The 18972-nt window shown below is 46.4% G+C and overlaps 2 protein-coding genes across 3 annotated transcripts; both read left to right on the top strand.

The window, feature by feature from the left end:
• Window positions 1-51: 51 nt before the first annotated feature.
• On the top strand, window positions 52-10037 carry LOC110495519 (coagulation factor VII-like). Of its 2 annotated transcripts, none has more exons than XM_036982177.1 (8): window positions 52-211; window positions 431-594; window positions 729-753; window positions 885-1001; window positions 6122-6262; window positions 8357-8484; window positions 8569-8689; window positions 8778-10037. In XM_036982177.1, the coding sequence occupies exons 1-8, from the start codon at window positions 154-156 to the stop codon at window positions 9413-9415; spliced, it is 1392 nt and encodes a 463-aa protein (XP_036838072.1). In that variant the 5' UTR covers window positions 52-153; the 3' UTR covers window positions 9416-10037. The 2 variants fall into 2 exon arrangements, with proteins under 2 accessions (XP_036838072.1, XP_036838073.1); XM_036982178.1 differs by having other exon boundaries at window positions 94-211; window positions 328-594.
• A 4022-nt stretch (window positions 10038-14059) lies between these two features.
• On the top strand, window positions 14060-17764 carry LOC118965220 (coagulation factor VII-like). The gene is made up of 8 exons (XM_036982183.1): window positions 14060-14242; window positions 14383-14546; window positions 14705-14729; window positions 14959-15072; window positions 15593-15730; window positions 15901-16007; window positions 16448-16568; window positions 16688-17764. Exons 1-8 carry the CDS (start codon window positions 14185-14187, stop codon window positions 17395-17397), a joined length of 1437 nt encoding a protein of 478 aa, XP_036838078.1. The 5' UTR covers window positions 14060-14184; the 3' UTR covers window positions 17398-17764.
• The last annotated feature ends 1208 nt before the right edge of the window (window positions 17765-18972 follow it).

The raw sequence follows: 18972 nt of genomic DNA on the forward strand, positions 1-18972 counted from the left end.
GGGAAGAGCCTGCATAGGGTCAATGACAGAGGAAGGTAAGCACGTGTTAGGGGAGGGTTAGGGCCCAAATCAGGATTTTGTCCAGACTTTGGACCTGTGGACTGAGAGGAACAGAGAGCGACAGTGTGCTTAGATATTCTGAGGGCAGTCATCATGTGGCTTCATGTTCTCTGTCTTACATTAAGTATCCGCTGCTGTCATCCCGCCTCAGGTAAGTTAACTTACCCCTACGTATGTGTTTTTGTGTGTGTGTTTGTTTATAACTTTAGTTTGTAAATATGCATTCATTTATGTACAATACATATGTACCTGTTTGCCTGTGTGCAGTTTGTGCATGTGTGTGTGTGTGTTTGTGTGTGTCTGTGTGTGTTTGTGCATATGTGTCTATGTGTGTGTGTGTGTACAACTCCCCTCTCCTCCGGTCTTGCAGTGTTCTTGGCGCGGGACCAGGCCCATGGCCTCCTCATCCGGCCTAAGCGTGCCAACAGCGGCTGGTTCGAGGAGCTCAAAACGGGGGACCTGGAGCGAGAATGCCTTGAGGAGAAGTGTTCCAAAGAGGAGGCGCGGGAAGTGTTTGAGCACGAACAGGCTACGGTCAGTGCCTGGTTGAATCACAATCTGATCATGAACAGACCATAGTCTGCATAATATGCAAAAAAACAATAATGACTCTGAACATGATTCCTACCTGATATCCTCAGTGAATTGTCCCCATTCTCTTCCCTTAGGAGGAGTTCTGGAGAAACTACAATGGTGAGCTTCTGTGCAGTGTGTCATTTCTACAGTCACAAATACCCAGACACCACCACCACTATATTTTAATCTTTTAACATCTTTGTTGATCATGAGATCCCAAATGTACACAAATGTATTCATCCTTACAGTTCAAGACAGCTGCCAATCTGACCCCTGCCAGAACAAAGGAAGCTGCTCTAGCATATCAGGATCTTCTTACACCTGCCTGTGCCTGCCAGGCTTCAGTGGACGGAACTGCGAGCTAGGTAAGAGTTCTTGATGGGAGACGTTTCTGTGTTACGGTGCGTGAATGAGGACCCAAAAGCGAATCAACTTAAACAGAGCTTCTTTAATTACCAAACATAGGTAGGCTCAGATGGACCGGCAGATTCCGACAGGACAGGACAAGGTTACAGCAAACATGACGGCAGTCTGGTTCAGGCATGAATGACACAAACAAACAAGAATCCGACAAGGACAGGAGCAGAAACAGAGAGAGATATAGGGACCTAATCAGAGGGAAAAAGGGAACAGGTGGGGAACGGGGTGAATGGGTAGTTAGAGGAGACAAGGGACAGCTGGGGGAAAGCGGGGGAGAAAAGGTAACCTAACACGACCAGCAGAGGGAGACAGGGTGAAGGGAAAGGACAGAGACAAGACAACATGACAGTACCCCCCCACTCACCGAGCGCCTCCTGGCGCACTCGAGGAGGAAACCTGGCGGCAACGGAGGAAATCATCAATCAGCGCACGGTCCAGCACGTCCCGAGAGGGAACCCAACTCCTCTCCTCAGGACCGTACCCCTCCCAGTCAACTAGGTACTGATGACCACGGCCCCGAGGACGCATGTCCAAGATTTTACGGACCCTGTAGATAGGTGCGCCCTCGACAAGGATGGGGGGGGGGGGGGGGAAGACGAGCGGGGGCGCGAAGAACGGGCTTAACACAGGAGACATGGAAGACCGGGTGGACGCGACGAAGATATCGCGGAAGAAGAAGTCGCACTGCGACAGGATTAATGACCTGAGAGATACGGAATGGACCAATGAACCGCGGGGTCAACTTGCGAGAAGCCGTCTTAAGGGGAAGGTTCTGAGTGGAGAGCCAAACTCTCTGACCGCGACAATATCTAGGGCTCTTCGTTCTACGCTTATTAGCAGCTCTCACAGTCTGCGCCCTATAACGGCAAAGTGCAGACCTGACCCTCTTCCAGGTGCGCTCGCAACGTTGGACAAAAGCCTGAGCGGAGGGGACGCTGGACTCGGCGAACTGAGATGAGAACAACGGAGGCTGGTACCCGAGGCTACTCTGAAAAGGAGATAGCCCGGTCGCAGACGAAGGAAGCGAGTTGTGGGCGTATTCTGCCCAGGGGAGCTGTTCTGACCAAGACGCAGGGTTGCGAAAAGAAAGACTGCGTAAGATGCGACCAATAGTCTGATTGGCCCGTTCTGCTTGACCGTTAGACTGGGGGTGAAAGCCGGAAGAGAGACTGACGGAAGCCCCAATCAAACGGCAAAACTCCCTCCAAAATTGAGACGTGAATTGCGGACCTCTGTCCGAAACGACGTCTGACGGAAGGCCATGAATTCTGAAAACATTCTCGATGATGATTTGTGCCGTCTCTTTAGCAGAAGGAAGCTTAGCAAGGGGAATGAAATGAGCCGCCTTAGAGAACCTATCGACAACCGTAAGAATAACAGTCTTCCCCGCTGACGAAGGCAGTCCGGTGACAAAATCTAAGGCGATGTGAGACCACGGTCGAGAGGGAATAGGAAGCGGCCTGAGACGGCCGGCAGGAGGAGAGTTACCGGACTTAGTCTGCGCGCAGACCGAACAAGCAGCCACGAAACGACGCGTGTCATGCTCCCGGGTGGGCCACCAGAAACGCTGGCGAATGGAAGCAAGCGTACCCCGAACGCCAGGGTGGCCGGCTAACTTGGCAGAGTGAGCCCACTGAAGAACGGCCAGACGAGTAGGAACGGGAACGAAAAGAAGGTTCCTAGGACAAGCGCGCGGCGACGGAGTTTGAGTGAGTGCTTGCTTTACCTGCCTCTCAATTCCCCAGACAGTCAACCCGACAACACGCCCCTCAGGGAGAATCCCCTCGGGGTCAGTGGAGGCTACTGAAGAACTGAAGAGACGAGACAAAGCATCAGGCTTGGTGTTCTTAGAGCCCGGACGATAAGAAATCACGAACTCGAAACGAGCGAAAAACAGCGCCCAACGCGCCTGACGCGCATTAAGTCGTTTGGCAGAACGGATGTACTCAAGGTTCCTATGGTCAGTCCAAACGACAAAAGGAACGGTCGCCCCCTCCAACCACTGTCGCCATTCGCCTAGGGCTAACCGGATGGCGAGCAGTTCGCGGTTACCCACATCATAGTTACGTTCCGACGGCGACAGGCGATGAGAAAAATACGCGCATGGGTGGACCTTGTCGTCAGAGAGGGAGCGCTGAGAAAGGATGGCTCCCACTCCCACCTCTGACGCGTCAACCTCGACAACGAACTGTCTAGAGACGTCAGGTGTAACAAGGATAGGAGCGGATGTAAAACGATTCTTGAGGAGATCAAAAGCTCCCTGGGCGGAAACGGACCACTTAAAGCACGTCTTGACAGAAGTAAGGGCTGTGAGAGGAGCTGCCACCTGACCGAAATTACGGATGAAACGACGATAGAAGTTCGCGAAGCCGAGAAAGCGCTGCAGCTCGACGCGTGACTTAGGGACGGGCCAATCAATGACAGCTTGGACCTTAGCGGGATCCATCTTAATGCCTTCAGCGGAAATAACAGAACCGAGAAATGTGACGGAGGAGGCATGAAAAGTGCACTTCTCAGCCTTCACAAAAAGACAATTCTCTAAAAGGCGCTGGAGGACACGTCGAACGTGCTGAACATGAATCTGGAGTGACGGTGAAAAAATCAGGATATCGTCAAGGTAAACGAAAACAAAGATGTTCAGCATGTCTCTCAGGACATCATTGACTAATGCCTGAAAGACAGCTGGAGCGTTAGCGAGGCCGAAAGGAAGAACCCGGTATTCAAAGTGCCCTAACGGAGTGTTAAACGCCGTCTTCCACTCGTCCCCCTCCCTGATGCGCACGAGATGGTAAGCGTTACGAAGGTCCAACTTAGTGAAAAACCTGGCTCCCTGCAGGATCTCGAAGGCTGAAGACATAAGAGGAAGCGGATAACGATTCTTCACTGTTATGTCATTCAGCCCTCGATAATCTATGCAGGGGCGCAGAGACCCGTCCTTCTTCTTGACAAAAAAAAACCCCGCTCCGGCGGGAGAGGAGGAGGGGACTATGGTACCGGCGTCAAGAGCTACAGACAAATAATCTTCGAGAGCCTTACGTTCGGGAGCCGACAGAGAGTATAGTCTACCCCGGGGGGGGGGTGGTTCCCGGAAGGAGATCAATACTACAATCATACGACCGGTGTGGAGGAAGAGAGGTGGCCCTGGACCGACTGAACACCGTGCGCAGATCGTGATATTCCTCCGGCACCCCTGTCAAATCACCAGGCTCCTCCTGTGAAGAAGAGACAGAGGAAACAGGAGGGATAGCAGACATTAAACATTTCACATGACAAGAGACGTTCCAGGAGAGGATAGAATTACTAGACCAATTAATGGAAGGATTATGACAAACTAGCCAGGGATGGCCCAAAACAACAGGTGTAAAAGGTGAACGAAAAATTAAAAAAGAAATGGTTTCACTATGATTACCAGAAACAGTGAGGGTTAAAGGTAGCGTCTCACGCTGAATCCTGGGGAGAGGACTACCATCCAGGGCGAACAAGGCCGTGGGCTCCTTTAACTGTCTGAGAGGAATGTCATGTTCCCGAGCCCAGGTCTCGTCCATAAAACAGCCCTCCGCCCCAGAGTCTATTAAGGCACTGCAGGAAGCTGACGAACCGGTCCAGCGTAGATGGACCGACAAGGTAGTGCAGGATCTTGAAGGAGAGACAGGAGTAGTAGCGCTCACCAGTAGCCCTCCGCTTACTGACGAGCTCTGGCCTTTTACTGGACATGAAGTGACAAAATGACCAGCGGAACCGCAATAGAGACAGAGGCGGTTGGTGATTCTCCGTTCCCTCTCCTTAGTCGAGATGCGGATACCTCCCAGCTGCATGGGCTCAGCACCCGAGCCGGCAGAGGAAGATGGTAGTGATGCGGAGAGGGAGGCGACGGAGAGCGCGAGCTCCTTTCCACGAGCTCGGTGACGAAGATCAACCCGTCGCTCAATGCGAATAGCGAGTTCAATCAAGGAATCCACGCTGGAAGGAACCTCCCGGGAGAGAATCTCATCCTTTACCTCTGCGCGGAAACCCTCCAGAAGACGAGCGAGCAAGGCCGGCTCGTTCCAGCCACTGGAGACAGCAAGAGTGCGAAACTCAATAGAGTAGTCTGTTATGGATCGATTGCCTTGACATAGGGAAGACAGGGCCCTGGACGCCTCCTCCCCAAAAACAGATCGATCAAAAACCCGTATCATCTCCTCCTTAAAGTCTTGATACTGGTTAGTACACTCAGCCCTTGCCTCCCAGATTGCCGTGCCCCACTCACGAGCCCGTCCAATAAGGAGAGATATGACGTAGGCGACACGAGCAGCGCTCCTGGAGTAAGTGTTGGGCTGGAGAGAAAACACAATATCACACTGGGTGAGGAACGAGCGGCATTCAGTGGGCTCCCCAGAGTAACACGGCGGGTTATTGATTCTGGGCTCCGGAGATTCGAAAGCCCTGGAAGTGGCCGGTGGATCGAGGCGGAGATGGTGAACCTGTTCTGTGAGGTTGGAGACTTGGGTGGCCAGGGTCTCAACGGCATGTCGAGCAGCAGACAATTCCTGCTTGTGTCTGCCTAGCATCGCTCCCTGGATCTCGACGGCTGAGTGGAGAGGATCCGAAGTCGCTGGGTCCATTCTTGGTCGGATTCTTCTGTTACGGTGCGTGAATGAGGACCCAAAAGCGAATCAACTTAAACAGAGCTTCTTTAATTACCAAACATAGGTAGGCTCAGATGGACCGGCAGATTCCGACAGGACAGGACAAGGTTACAGCAAACATGACGGCAGTCTGGTTCAGGCATGAATGACACAAACAAACAAGAATCCGACAAGGACAGGAGCAGAAACAGAGAGAGATATAGGGACCTAATCAGAGGGAAAAAGGGAACAGGTGGGGAACGGGGTGAATGGGTAGTTAGAGGAGACAAGGGACAGCTGGGGGAAAGCGGGGGAGAAAAGGTAACCTAACACGACCAGCAGAGGGAGACAGGGTGAAGGGAAAGGACAGAGACAAGACAACATGACATTCTGTGGAAACTTTAGTTTCCAAGGTTTCTTTTTCCCATTTACTTACATAAACACATTCTTTATGTCAGCATTCAAGGCCATTCCTGACTCCTGCTTGCATGAGAACGGGGGCTGTGAGCACTTCTGCGAGGAGGAGGGGGGCCGACGCAACTGTTCATGTGCAGACGGCTATTTCCTGGGGACTGATGGACAGCGTTGCCTGACACAAGGTTAGCAGTCACAGCCACAGGCCATGGGCCATGTCAACGTTGTATGATCAGTTGTATTGTCATCATGTATGATGTTATCTGTGGATGCATCCCAAATGGCATCCTATGTCCAAAACATTAGGAACACTTTCTTAATATTGAGTTGCACCCCCTTTTACCTTCATAACAGCCTCAATTCGTCAGGGCATGGATTCTACAAGGTATCTAAAACGGTCCACAGGGTTGCTGGCCCTTGTTGATTCCAATTCTTCCCACGGTTGTGTCAAGTTGGCTGGATGTCCTTTGGGTGGTGGACCATTCTTGATACACACAGGAAATTGTTGAGCGTGAAAAACCCAGCAGCGCTGCAGTTCTTGAGACACTCAAACCGGTGCGCCTGGCATCTACTACCATACCTCGTTCAAAGACATCTAAATCTTTTGTCTTGCCCATTCACCCTCTGAATGGCATACAAACACAATCCATGTCTCAATTGTCTCAAGGCTTAAAAATCCTTCTTTAACCTGTCTCCTCCCCTTCATCTACACGGAATAAATAAGGGATCATAACTTTCACTTGGTCAGTCTACAGTATGTCGTGGAAAGAGCAAGTGTTCCTAATGTTTTGTGCACTCAGTGTATAGTGTAGTACTTTAACAAAAGTAGTGCACTATATAGGGAAATAGGGTGCCATTTGGGACGTACCCTCTGGTTGTAGTATATACACCCTCTGGTTGTAGTATATACACCCTCTGGTTGTAGTATATACACCCTCTGGTTGTAGTATATACACCCGCTGGTTGTAGTATATACACCCTCTGTGCATTCAGAAAGTCTTCAGACCCCTTTACTTTTTGTAAAAAAATTTTACTTTACAGCCTTTTTCCTCATCAATCTACACACAATACCCCATAATGACAAAGCAAAAACAGGTTTTCAGAAATGTTTGCTAATTAAAAAAAAACTGATATCACATTTACAAGTATTCAGACCCTTTACTCAGTATTTTGTTGAAGCACCTTTGGTAGCGATTACAGCCTTGAGTCTTCTTGAGTATGAAGCTACAAGCTAGGCACATCAAAGATTTCTCTGTACTTTTTTCTGTTCATCTTTGCCTCGATCCTGACTATTCTCCCAGTCCCTGTTACTGAAAAACATCCCCACAGCATGATGCTGCCACCACCATGCTTCACCTTAGGGATGGTGCCAGGTTTCCTCCAGACGTGACTCTTGGCATTCAGGACAAAGAGTTCATTCTTGGTTTCATCATACCAGAGAATCTTGTTTCTCATGGTCTGAGAGTCTTTAGGTGCCTTTTGGCAAACTCCAAGTGGGCTGTCATGTGCCTTTTACTGAGGTGTGGCTTCCATCTGGCCACGCTATCATAAAGGCCTGATTGGTGGCGTGCTGCAGAGGTGGTTTCCCATCTGGAAGGTTCTCCCATCTCCGCAGAGGAACTCTAGAGCTCTGTCAGTGTTACCATCAGGTTCTTGTTCACCTCCCTGACCAAGGCCATTCTCCCCCAATTGCTCAGTTTGCCTGGGCGGCCAGCTCTAGGAAGAGTCTTGGTGGTTCCAAACTTCTTCCATTTAAGAATAATGTGGGCCACTTTGTTCTTGGGGACCTTCAATGCTGCAGACATTTTTTGGTACCCTTCCTCAGATATATGTCGGCACTCTACGGACAATTCCTTCGACCTCATGGCTTGGTTTTTGCTCTGACGTGCACTGGCAACTGTGGGACCTTAAATAGACAGGTGTGTGCCTTTCCCAAATCATGTCCAATCAATTGAAGTCACCCTAGGTGGACTCTAATCAAGCTGTAGAAAAATCTGAAGGATGATCAATGGAAACAGGATGCACCGGAGTTCAATTTTGAGTCTCATAGTAAAGGGACTAAATACTTATGTAAATAGGTATCTGTTTTTTATTTGTAATAAATGTGCAAAAATTTTAAAACCTGTTTTCGCTTTGTGATTATGGGGTATTGTGTGTAGATTGCTATTCATTTAATCAATTTTCGAATAAGGCTGTAACGTAACAAAATGTGGGAAAAGTCAAGGGGCCTGAATAATATCTGAAGGCACTGTATGACCTCTGGTCTCTCGTGGCTTCAGAAACAATGGCCTGTGGGAAAGTTCCTGTCCTGCACGGCAGCGCCTCCGAGAAGGGAGACGTACCGTTGGACCCCCGTTCACGCATCGTGGGGGGAACAGAGTGCCCTAAGGGTCACTGCCCCTGGCAGGTACAGTATGAACCAGTGGCGGCGGACAAGTTTATGTATCTGACGTAGAGGTGAAGTCTCTTTCCCCACGGTGTGTTTCTACAGGTGTTGTTAGTGAGAAATGAGAAGGGCTTTTGTGGAGGAGTCATCTACAAACCCACCTGGATCCTCACTGCCTCTCACTGCTTGGAGAATATCAAGGCCCAGCACCTGAAGGTGGTGGCAGGTATGGACTGTTTTTATTTAGAAAAGAGTCAATACAGCTGTTGTGTGTTGAAGTCTGAGTTGTTTCAACCTTTTCTGAATGTGCCCAGGTGAACATGACACAGAGAAAGACGAGGGTACGGAACAGACCATAGATGTGGCAGAGATCATTATGCACAACAGCTACGTGTCAGACACGGCGGACAGCGACATCGCCCTGCTACGTCTGAAGACTGCCATCACTATGACGCCTTTCGCCGTGCCCGTCTGCCTGCCCACCCGCTCGATGGCGGAGCGTGAGCTCTGGGCCATCAACCTCCACACGGTAAGTGGCTGGGGCCGGCGCAGCGAGAACGGCCCTACGTCACGTGTCCTCCGGCGGCTGGAGGTGCCACGTATACGTACCCAGGACTGCGTTGAGATGAGCGGTGTCACGCTAACGGCTAACATGTTCTGCGCCGGCTACATCGAGGGCAAGCAGGACTCCTGTAAGGGGGACAGCGGCGGACCACTAGTCACCCGCTACAGAGACACCACATTCCTTTTGGGTATCGTCAGCTGGGGAAAGGGGTGCGCCCGGCCGGGGAACTACGGGATTTACACCCGCGTGTCCAACTACCTGGACTGGATCCACAACTACACGGCAGAGCAGCCGACAGTGCAACCGACAACGCAGCCGACAGCACAGCCACAGAACACCACGACCACACTACAAAACACCACGGCCAATCCAAATGCAGTCTTATAAGTGTCACAGAACAGGAGCAGTGCTGAGCCCAGTACCTTATTGGGTTCAACTTGTAGTACATCTCTGAAACCATATTTGGCTTTCAGATTATATTATTTATATTTATCATGTTTTGTTTCTCGTGCTTCAACTACACTTTCTAAAGTTTTTCTGTATGTTTGTTGATTTTATGGTTTGATTTCCCTCTGAATTTTTTTTTTTTAATAAACGCTTGATTGATGCCAAAGTAAACTGACCCTTCTGCTGTGTCATGATAACCATTAAGGCAAACTGACTCTTACATAAGTTGGTGTTCAATTACAATGCATTTGCCATCTTAAAACAAAGCTGCTTGCATTCTGCTCAAACCCCGCAGGCTCTTTGTGTATGTTATAAGAAAGGGGACAGTCACTGCATTATATGTTATGACCCCTGTGCAGTTAGTTGGACCAACAGGATTGAGGGTATAAAATGTAATTTTGTATTATCAGGGAACAATCTTCTCAAACTAAGGCAATTGTATATGTATTTAGCAAAATACGACCAGAATAGTGGTAGACATATGAACACAAAGGCTGTCAGAATTGCTGAGTGTTGTAGCCGTTTCAAATATATTACAATAAAACACTGTTCTAGAAGCATTCACTGATGTCTATTAATTAACATGATATGCAATATGATTCTGTAAATTGTGTTAAAATGAAGAAATGTGATGTGAAACCTTCCCCGTATATATTGCACCCTACTTGAAATCCCATTTGAGTAAATCAGTGATTATTACTCTTATCTGTGAATCTATCTAAAAGATAGCGAAGGAGTCAGGTGCAGGACACATATACGAGTAACAATCACTGATTTACTCAATCCAAAACGTAACAAAATCCTGTTCCAAACAAGGACAAAACAGGACTCAAAATACAACACACCGGAATACACGAAAGACAATCACGCACAAAACAGAAAGGGAAACCAGAGGGTTAAATAAGGAACATAATTATGAGATGGGAACCAGGTGTGTAAACAGACAAAACAAAAGAAAAAATGAAACATGGATCGGTGGCGTCTAGAAAGCCGGTGACGTCGAAAGCTACCCGAACAAGGAGAGGGAACCACTTCGGTGGAAGTCGTTACAATTGGTCTGTCATTGCCACAACATTAATAGGTGTAATATGCCTAATCCTAATAAAAAAATATGATAGATATGTAGATAACACAACCAAATTAGGCAGGTTTGCAAAATGAATAATCTTTGTAAAATATTAGCAAAATGTTTCAAAAAATTTGCAAAAAACTCTATTTATATAACTGACTTTGGTTAGCATTTGGAGCCTTCATTTCTGTATTTTATTTTCAAACAATAAATTATAATATTCCTAAAGGGTTCTTTCACTGGTTTGTATTGATTATAATGATATACAATAATATGCCATATTGTTAAATGTAAAATCTAAGTATTGAATCCTGACATTCCAACATAACATTCTAACAAACCGCCTGCTGATGAGGGGAGTCAACTTACATAGCTGGCGAAGTACTAAAGTCTTAGGTTCACAGCCTTTATAGATAGTGTCTAGTTACACAATGAATGGAAAAATAGTATATTATTGTATACAGCCAACTGAAATATGTATTGGTTAGTGCTAAAAGGCCAGATTTTTTTCTAATCACTAAATTAATTGTTTCTATTAAATTTGTCAACCAGCAACTTAACTAATGGCTACAAAATGATAAGGCAACATATTTCATTAAATAACTTTTAAGGTTAGAGAGCATTATTTTAAGATCATGATGGTCAGGGACAGAAGAGATGTTACTTTTTTTAGATAATTTGTGTTTACCTAAATATTCATGTTAACTTGCTGGGACAACTCAACAAATAGCAGATCACACCTTTAATTTTAGCATGCTGAGTATTGCTATGCAACAAACTATTACAGATGGCAATGATAAAACCAATATACTACCAGATATGGATCTCTTGGACTGGTATTACTTCCCAGTATGACCGATTTCCCTAAAACAAATATGTAGTTCGGCTATTTGTAACATTGTACTTTCAATCATGAGTCAGTCTAGGTAAATCATTTGATCAGATGGCAAACATTAACCAAATCCTATGGTTTTTAAGATGAGATCCACACAATAGAATGTTCCATTGTTGCATGTGAACATTCCAACTTGTCTCAACATTCCTTTATCAGCCTGTGAACATTGTATTGCTTAGACTCCCATACAACAAGATATATAAAGGTGTGAAAAACATAGTAATCTACTGTTTAGGAGATAGGCTGTCATATATCAATTTGATCAGGGGCTTGTGGGGAACAATTTAATACCATCAAACCTTTGCTACCCAAAAGTGGATTTTTTTTCCGCTGGCCCATGGACTAGAACAGGCATTGAAACAAGCAAGCAATTCTATAAAGTTGTTTAAATACTTTGTAGCCTAGCTACTTTCTCCTGTTGTGCATCAGTGGGTCTATTTACACTGGGGGTACCTTTGGACCCTCCAAACAAGAGATAGGCCCTAGCTGTCTCTGCCTGGCCGGTTCCCCTCTCTCCACTGGGATTCTCTGCCTCTAACCCTATTACAGGGGCTGAGTCACTGGCTTACTTACTGGTGCTCTTCCATGCCGTCCCTAGGAGGGGTGCGTCACTTGAGTGGGTTGAGTCACTGATGTGATCTTCCTGTCTGGGTTGGCACCCCACCTTGGGTTGTGCCATGGCGGAGATCTTTGTGGGCTATACTCGGCCTTGTCTCAGGATGGTAAATTGGTGGTTGAAGATATCCCTCTAGTGGTGTGGGGGCTGTGTTTTTGCAAAGTGGGTGGGCTTATATCCTGCCTGTTTGGCCCTGTCCGGGAGTGTCGTTTGATGGGGCCACAGTGTCTCCCGACCCCTCCTGTCTCAGCCTCCAGTATTTATGCTGCAGTAGTTTATGTGTCGGGGGGGGGCCAGTCTGTTATATCTGGAGTATTTCTCCTGTCTTATCAGGTGTCTTGTGTGAATTTAAGTATGTTCTCTCCAATTCTCTCTATCTCTTTCTCTTTCTCTCTTTCTTTCTTTCTTTCTCTCGGAGGACCTGAGCCCTAGGACTATGCCTCAGGACTACCTGGCCTGATGACTCCTTGCTGTCCCCAGTCCCCACTCCTGCTGCTCCAGTTTCAACTGTTCTGCCTGCGGCTATGGAACCTTGACCTGTTCACCAGACATGCTACCTGTCCCAGACCTGCTGTTTTCAACTCTCTAGAGACAGCAGGAGCGGTAGAGATACTCTGAATGATCGGCTATGAAAAGCCAACTGACATTTACTCCTGAGGTGCTGACCTGTTGCACCCTCGACAACCACTGTGATTATTATTATTTGACCCTGCTGGTCATCTATGAACATTTGAACATGTTGGCTATGTTCTGTTAAAATCTCCACCCGGCACAGCCAGAAGAGGACTGACCACCCCTCATAGCCTGGTTCCTCTCTAGGTTTCCTCCTAGGTTCTGGCCTTTCTAGGGAGTTTTTCCTAGCCACCGTGCTTCTACACCTGCATTGCTTGCTGTTTGGGGTTTTACGCTGTGTTTCTGTACAGCACCTTGAGATATCAGCTGATGTAAGAAGGGCTTTATCAATACATTTGATTTGGTTTGAGCTACATACATTCAATGATGCATATCATGAAATCAAATATTTGAATGATTGTGAACGATTATGATATTACAAAGGATAGTGAAAAATGTATTATAACAGGTAAATATAGGGATCAAAGGTCATATTTAAGATACACTACATGGCCAAAAGTATTTGGACAGCTGCTTGTCGAAGATCTCATTCCAAAACTGTTGCCACAAAGTTGGAAGCACAGAATTTTCTAGAATGTCATTGTATGTTGTAGCGTTAAGATTTCCCTTCACTGGAACTAAGGGCCCTAGCCTGAACCATGAAAAAGAACCCCAGAACATTATTCCTCCTCCACCAAACTTTACATTTGGCACTATGTATTGGGGCAGGTAGTGTTTTCCTGGCATCTGCCAAACCCAAATTCATCCAGATGGTGAAGCGTGATTCATCACTCAAGAGAATGCATTTCCACTGCTCCAGAGTCCAATGGCGACAAGCTTTACACCACTCCAGCCGACGCTTGGCATTGTGCATGGTGATCTTAGGCTTTTGTGCATCTGCTCGGCCATGGAAACCCATTTCATGAAGCTCCCGACTAACAGTTCTTGCGCTGATTTTGCTCCCAGGGGCAGTTTGGAACTCGGTAGTGAGTGTTGCAGCCGAGGACAGAATTTGTTTAAGCGCTAAGGACTTGGCGGTCCAGTTCTGTGAGCTTGTGTGGCCTACCACTTACCGGCTGAGACATTCTTATTCCTAGAAGTTTACACTTCACAATAACAGCACTTACAGTTGCCCAGCTCTAACAGAGCAGACATTTGAGGAACTGACTGAGCTCACTGAGCTCAGTACGGTCCATTCTACTGACATTGTTTGTCTATGGAGATTGCATGGCTGTGTGCTCGATTGTATACACGTCAGCAACTGGTGTGACTGAAATAGCCGAATCCACTCATTTGAAGGTGTGTCCACATTCTTTTGTCCATGTAGTGTAAGACATAGGCCTAATCCTCTGGTTCAGGTCTGGTCACCATCACCCAGATGTGGCAACTGTTTGCAGAGCAGTGGGAGTGAGCTGTTGGAGTGAGTGGGAGTGAGCTGTTGGAGTGAGTGGGAGTCATATGAGCTGGAATTGTTTACCTCAAATCGTTCCAGTTCTGGGTGATTCAGGTCTGCCACGATGCTGCTGAAAACATTTTGTGCACTTTGGGCCATTTCAACTGTCATTTCTGCCGCTGGTAAGTTTGTTTCGAAAACATATATTTTGAATCTAGCGTTACAGTTAGTTAAATGATAAAGTCATATTTTTTTTAAAGATGGAGAGGTGCCAAATGTCAGTTGTTGTCTTTCCTTTATGTATTGTCATTCGATGTTTAAGTCTTCTTGTCGAAGGATGATGCTCACCTGGTGCTTGACAGAGCAAGGCGCGCCAACAGCGGCTACTTCGAGGAGTTGATTCAGGGCAACATCGAGCGCGAGTGTGTCGAGGAAATTTGTAACTATGAAGAGGCTCGGGAAGTTTTCGAGGACGACGCCCAAACGGTGCAATTTTGTAGTAATTTCACTTGGTGAAATATTTGCTATTACTTTAATTGAAGCACTATTTTGATTTAATTTAATGAAATAATTAGCAATGCATAGGAACATGTGAGAATTCCAGAGAACTCTTAAAACTGACTATGTATGGTTTGTTTCCACAGAAAAGGTTTTGGTTGACATACACGGGTAAATCAGATTTTTCTATGTGGACTGTACACAAAAAATTCCAACCAGCCTAAAATATATGATAGAGTATTGCTTTCATTCATTTTCATAAAATGCTAATTATATTGTTGTATAAAATCCAATATGGTAATAACATACATGGTAGCACATTCCTAATTTATTTGCACAAGAAATGTCCAGCATGTCAAATAGCAAATGTCATATCCTTTACCCTATTGATCCCTCTAAGGTCAGAATCCCTGCCTGGTCAACCCATGCAAAAACAATGGAACTTGTGTTTACATGGATGACTCTTACACATGTCAGTGTCTGGAAGGCTATGAAGGGAAATACTGTCAGACAGGTAGGAAGAGAATTCCTAGCTGCCATTTTTATACCAATAGTTTACGCCAGTGTTTCTTAATCCTGGTCCTGGGGTCCCAAAGGGGTGCACATTTCTGTTTTTGCCCTAGCACTGCACACCTGATTCCACTAATCAAATGTTAGATAATGAGTTGATTAGTTGAATCAAATCTAATGTTTTTGTCACATGCTCCGAATACAACAGACCTTACAGTAAAATGCTTACAGACAAGCCCTTAACCAACAATGCAGTTTTAAGAAAAATAAGTCTTAAGAAAGTATGTGTGCTCAGATGTGTAGTGCTAGGGCAAAAACCAAAATGTGCACCCCCTTTGGGTTTCCAGGACCAGGATTAAGCAACACCGGTTTTCACAATAGTTTCATACCAATAGTTTATTGTAATTCCGCAGTAGTAAGAGCACCCTAATGTGAAGTGTTGCCAACATTTGCTAGTGATATGATATGTTGACCGCATTCTGCTCATCCTACTTGCGTTTCCCCTTTCTCCCAACATACTGTAGTGTTTGAGGACACCCTGAAATGCCTCTCCCTTAACGGGGAGTGCGAGCACTTCTGTAACAGTTCTGGGTCAAGACGCAAGTGTTCCTGCGCTCCTGGTTATGCCCTGGGAGAGGACGGAAGAGAGTGTGTTGCCCAAGGTACTAACTGTAATGGACAGTAGATGAGCCCAGATGTTTTGTTAAAGACGGGAAATCCCTGTTTGTTACGAACAGACTGTAATATTAACAGAACCAAAAGGAGCCAACGTGTATTTGTTGATGTATGATTAGAGTTAGAAACAACAACTCGTCTGTCTGTCTATTATCAGTTCAGTATCCGTGTGGTAAAATCCCAGGCTTGGAAGCTCCGATGAGCCAGGCACGAGTCAAACTAGTCGGTGGGAACCACTGTCCCAAAGGAGCCTGTCCATGGCAGGTAACACATCAACGCCTGTCTGGAGAGCACAATGGATCCATCCACCTCTTTCACATTTGATTGGCCAATACTACCCTTCTACATTTTCGTAATTTAGCAGACATTCTTATCCAGAGGGATTTAGAGTAGTGAGTGCATTTTTTGTGCTTGTCTCCCATGGGAATTAAACCCACCATGCTGGAATTGCAAGCACCATGATCTACCAACTAAGCCACACAGGGCATTATGTGGCATAGTTGGTAGAATAACTAAACCACAGTCATTCCCATACAACCACTATCCTTGAAGTCAAAGGGTGTACTATTAACTAGGTTAGTATCTATTACCACCTCTTCCATTAGGCATTATATGACATTAGACAGTATTATTTTGGTTTATGTACAATGAGATGTGATGGATGAGTGGCCAATTTGTCTTTGTGATGGGACTGGTGGTTGCAGGTCCTATTGGAGCATAAAGGCACTAGTCTGTGTGGTGGGGTCATAGTTCATCCTGACTGGGTCATCACTGCTGCCCACTGTGTCGTGGATAGAGACACCAAGGACCTGATGGTGGTCGCAGGTAGGTTACGGTGTGGGTGTGGGTTGTGTTCCTTTCATAGAGCTTCTAGAAACATACATTATTTGTGTCCCTGTGTCACATAAACAAAACACTGTCCTAATTAACAACACTGTTTCCAGGGGAACACAACATTGACGTAGAAGAGGGCAGCGAACAGAGGATCCCCGTGGCCAGAGCCATACCCTACAACCTGTACGACCCGGCAACAGGTGACAGTGACATCGCCCTGCTGCGTCTGAGAGGGCGTGTAACTCTGGGCCCTGACGCTGTACCCATCTGCCTGCCTCAGCAACACTTCGCCAAGAGCGAGCTGGCGGCCGTCCGCTTTCACACCCTTAGCGGCTGGGGGAAGCGCACCAACGGGGGCAACGATCCCAAACCTGGCACCCCGCCAGCCCCCTCCTCGCCCTTCCTCCGCAGGCTAGCCGTGCCCATCCTGCCCAACTCTGAGTGCACCCTCAAGAGCGGCTTCAACTTCACCCAGAACATGCTGTGTGCCGGCTACATGGAGGGGAACCAGGAGGCCTGTAGGGGGGACGACGGGAGCCCCCTGGTCACTTACTACGGGACCACCCACTTCCTGATGGGCGTGGTGGGCTGGGGGAAGGGCTGCCCCAAACAGGGTTACTATGGCGTCTACACTGCCGTAGCCAACTACCTGGACTGGGCTGAGGAGGTGATGAATACTCCTTCAGTCGTTGCCCCGGTGCCTTCAGTCAGTGCCCCGGTGATGCCATTCCTGCTAGAGATGGCATTAGATGAGGTTCAGATTCAGCAGGCTACGGAGAAGTTATTGCCACCACCTCCCAATGTGCAGAGCATTGGCTAACTCCCATTAAATTTGTCACCAGTCACCACACAACACCAATTGTCATTACAGTGAATCTATTGTCACATAACATTAATAGATATTTTTATAGTACATGGAAGCTACAGTATATCATGCTAATGGTGTAGCATATCGTCCTGTTTCATCACTTTGTAATCAGACATCTTTTCACTCTGCTATTCTTTTCATTTGACTCTTAATGTGAAGTGTTTATTTCAAGTGGTGATTTGGATGACCTGATGCCATACAAAATGTTTGACCTGATGCCATACAGAATGTTTGACCTGATGCCATACAGAATGTTTGACCTGATGCCATACAGAATGTTTGACCTGATGCCATACAGAATGTTTGACGTGATGTCATACAGAATGTTTGACGTGATGTCATGCCATACAGAATGTTTGACGTGATGCCAACAGAATGTTTGACCTGATGCCATACAGAATGTTTGACCTGATGCCATACAGAATGTTTGACCTGATGCCATACAGAATGTTTGACCTGATGCCATACAGAATGTTTGACCTGATGCCATACAGAATGTTTGACCTGATGCCATACAGAATGTTTGACCTGATGCCATACAGAATGTTTGACCTGATGCCATACAGAATGTTTGACCTGATGCCATACAGAATGTTTGACCTGATGCCATACAGAATGTTTGACCTGATGCCATACAGAATGTTTGACCTGATGCCATACAGAATGTTTGACCTGATGCCATACAGAATGTTTGACCTGACGCCATACAGAATGTTTGACCTGATGCCATACAGAATGTTTGACCTGATGCCATACAGAATGTTTGACCTGATGCCATACAGAATGTTTGACCTGACGCCATACAGAATGTTTGACCTGACGCCATACAGAATGTTTGACGTGACGCCATACAGAATGTTTGACCTGATGCCATACAGAATGTTTGACTGATGCCATACAGAATGTTTGACCTGATGCCATACAGAATGTTTGACCTGATGTCATACAGAATGTTTGACTGATGCCATACAGAATGTTTGACTGATGCCATACAGAATGTTTGACCTGATGCCATACAGAATGTTTGACCTGACGCCATACAGAATGTTTGACCTGATGCCATACAGAATGTTTGACCTGATGCCATACAGAATGTTTGACGTGATGCCATACAGAATGTTTGACGTGATGTCATACAGAATGTTTGACTGAAGCCATACAGAATGTTTGACGTGATGCCATACAGAATGTTTGACGTGATGCCATACAGAATGTTTGACGTGATGCCATACAGAATGTTTGCTTCCCAATACGTACATTTACTTCCAAAGTTTCCTCTCTGATAGCTGATGAATAAATATTACTTGCTGACAAACTAAATCTTTGCCTCCTTTGTGTTATTTGTGTGTGTGTGAGTGTGTGTGAGTGAATGAAAAGTCCAAATGTATCCATAGCCACACTTCAGCAGTAGCTCATCTACATGGTATTTTCTCTGAAATGCATATTATCTGAGTCATACGCATTTCTTTAGATTTGCCGTTTAAGGCACCACAACACAGCAGGCTAAACCATTGGAATAATAAGATA

The sequence above is a fragment of the Oncorhynchus mykiss genome, chromosome 7 (assembly GCF_013265735.2).
Source record: "Oncorhynchus mykiss isolate Arlee chromosome 7, USDA_OmykA_1.1, whole genome shotgun sequence".
Lineage (NCBI taxonomy): Eukaryota > Metazoa > Chordata > Actinopteri > Salmoniformes > Salmonidae > Oncorhynchus > Oncorhynchus mykiss.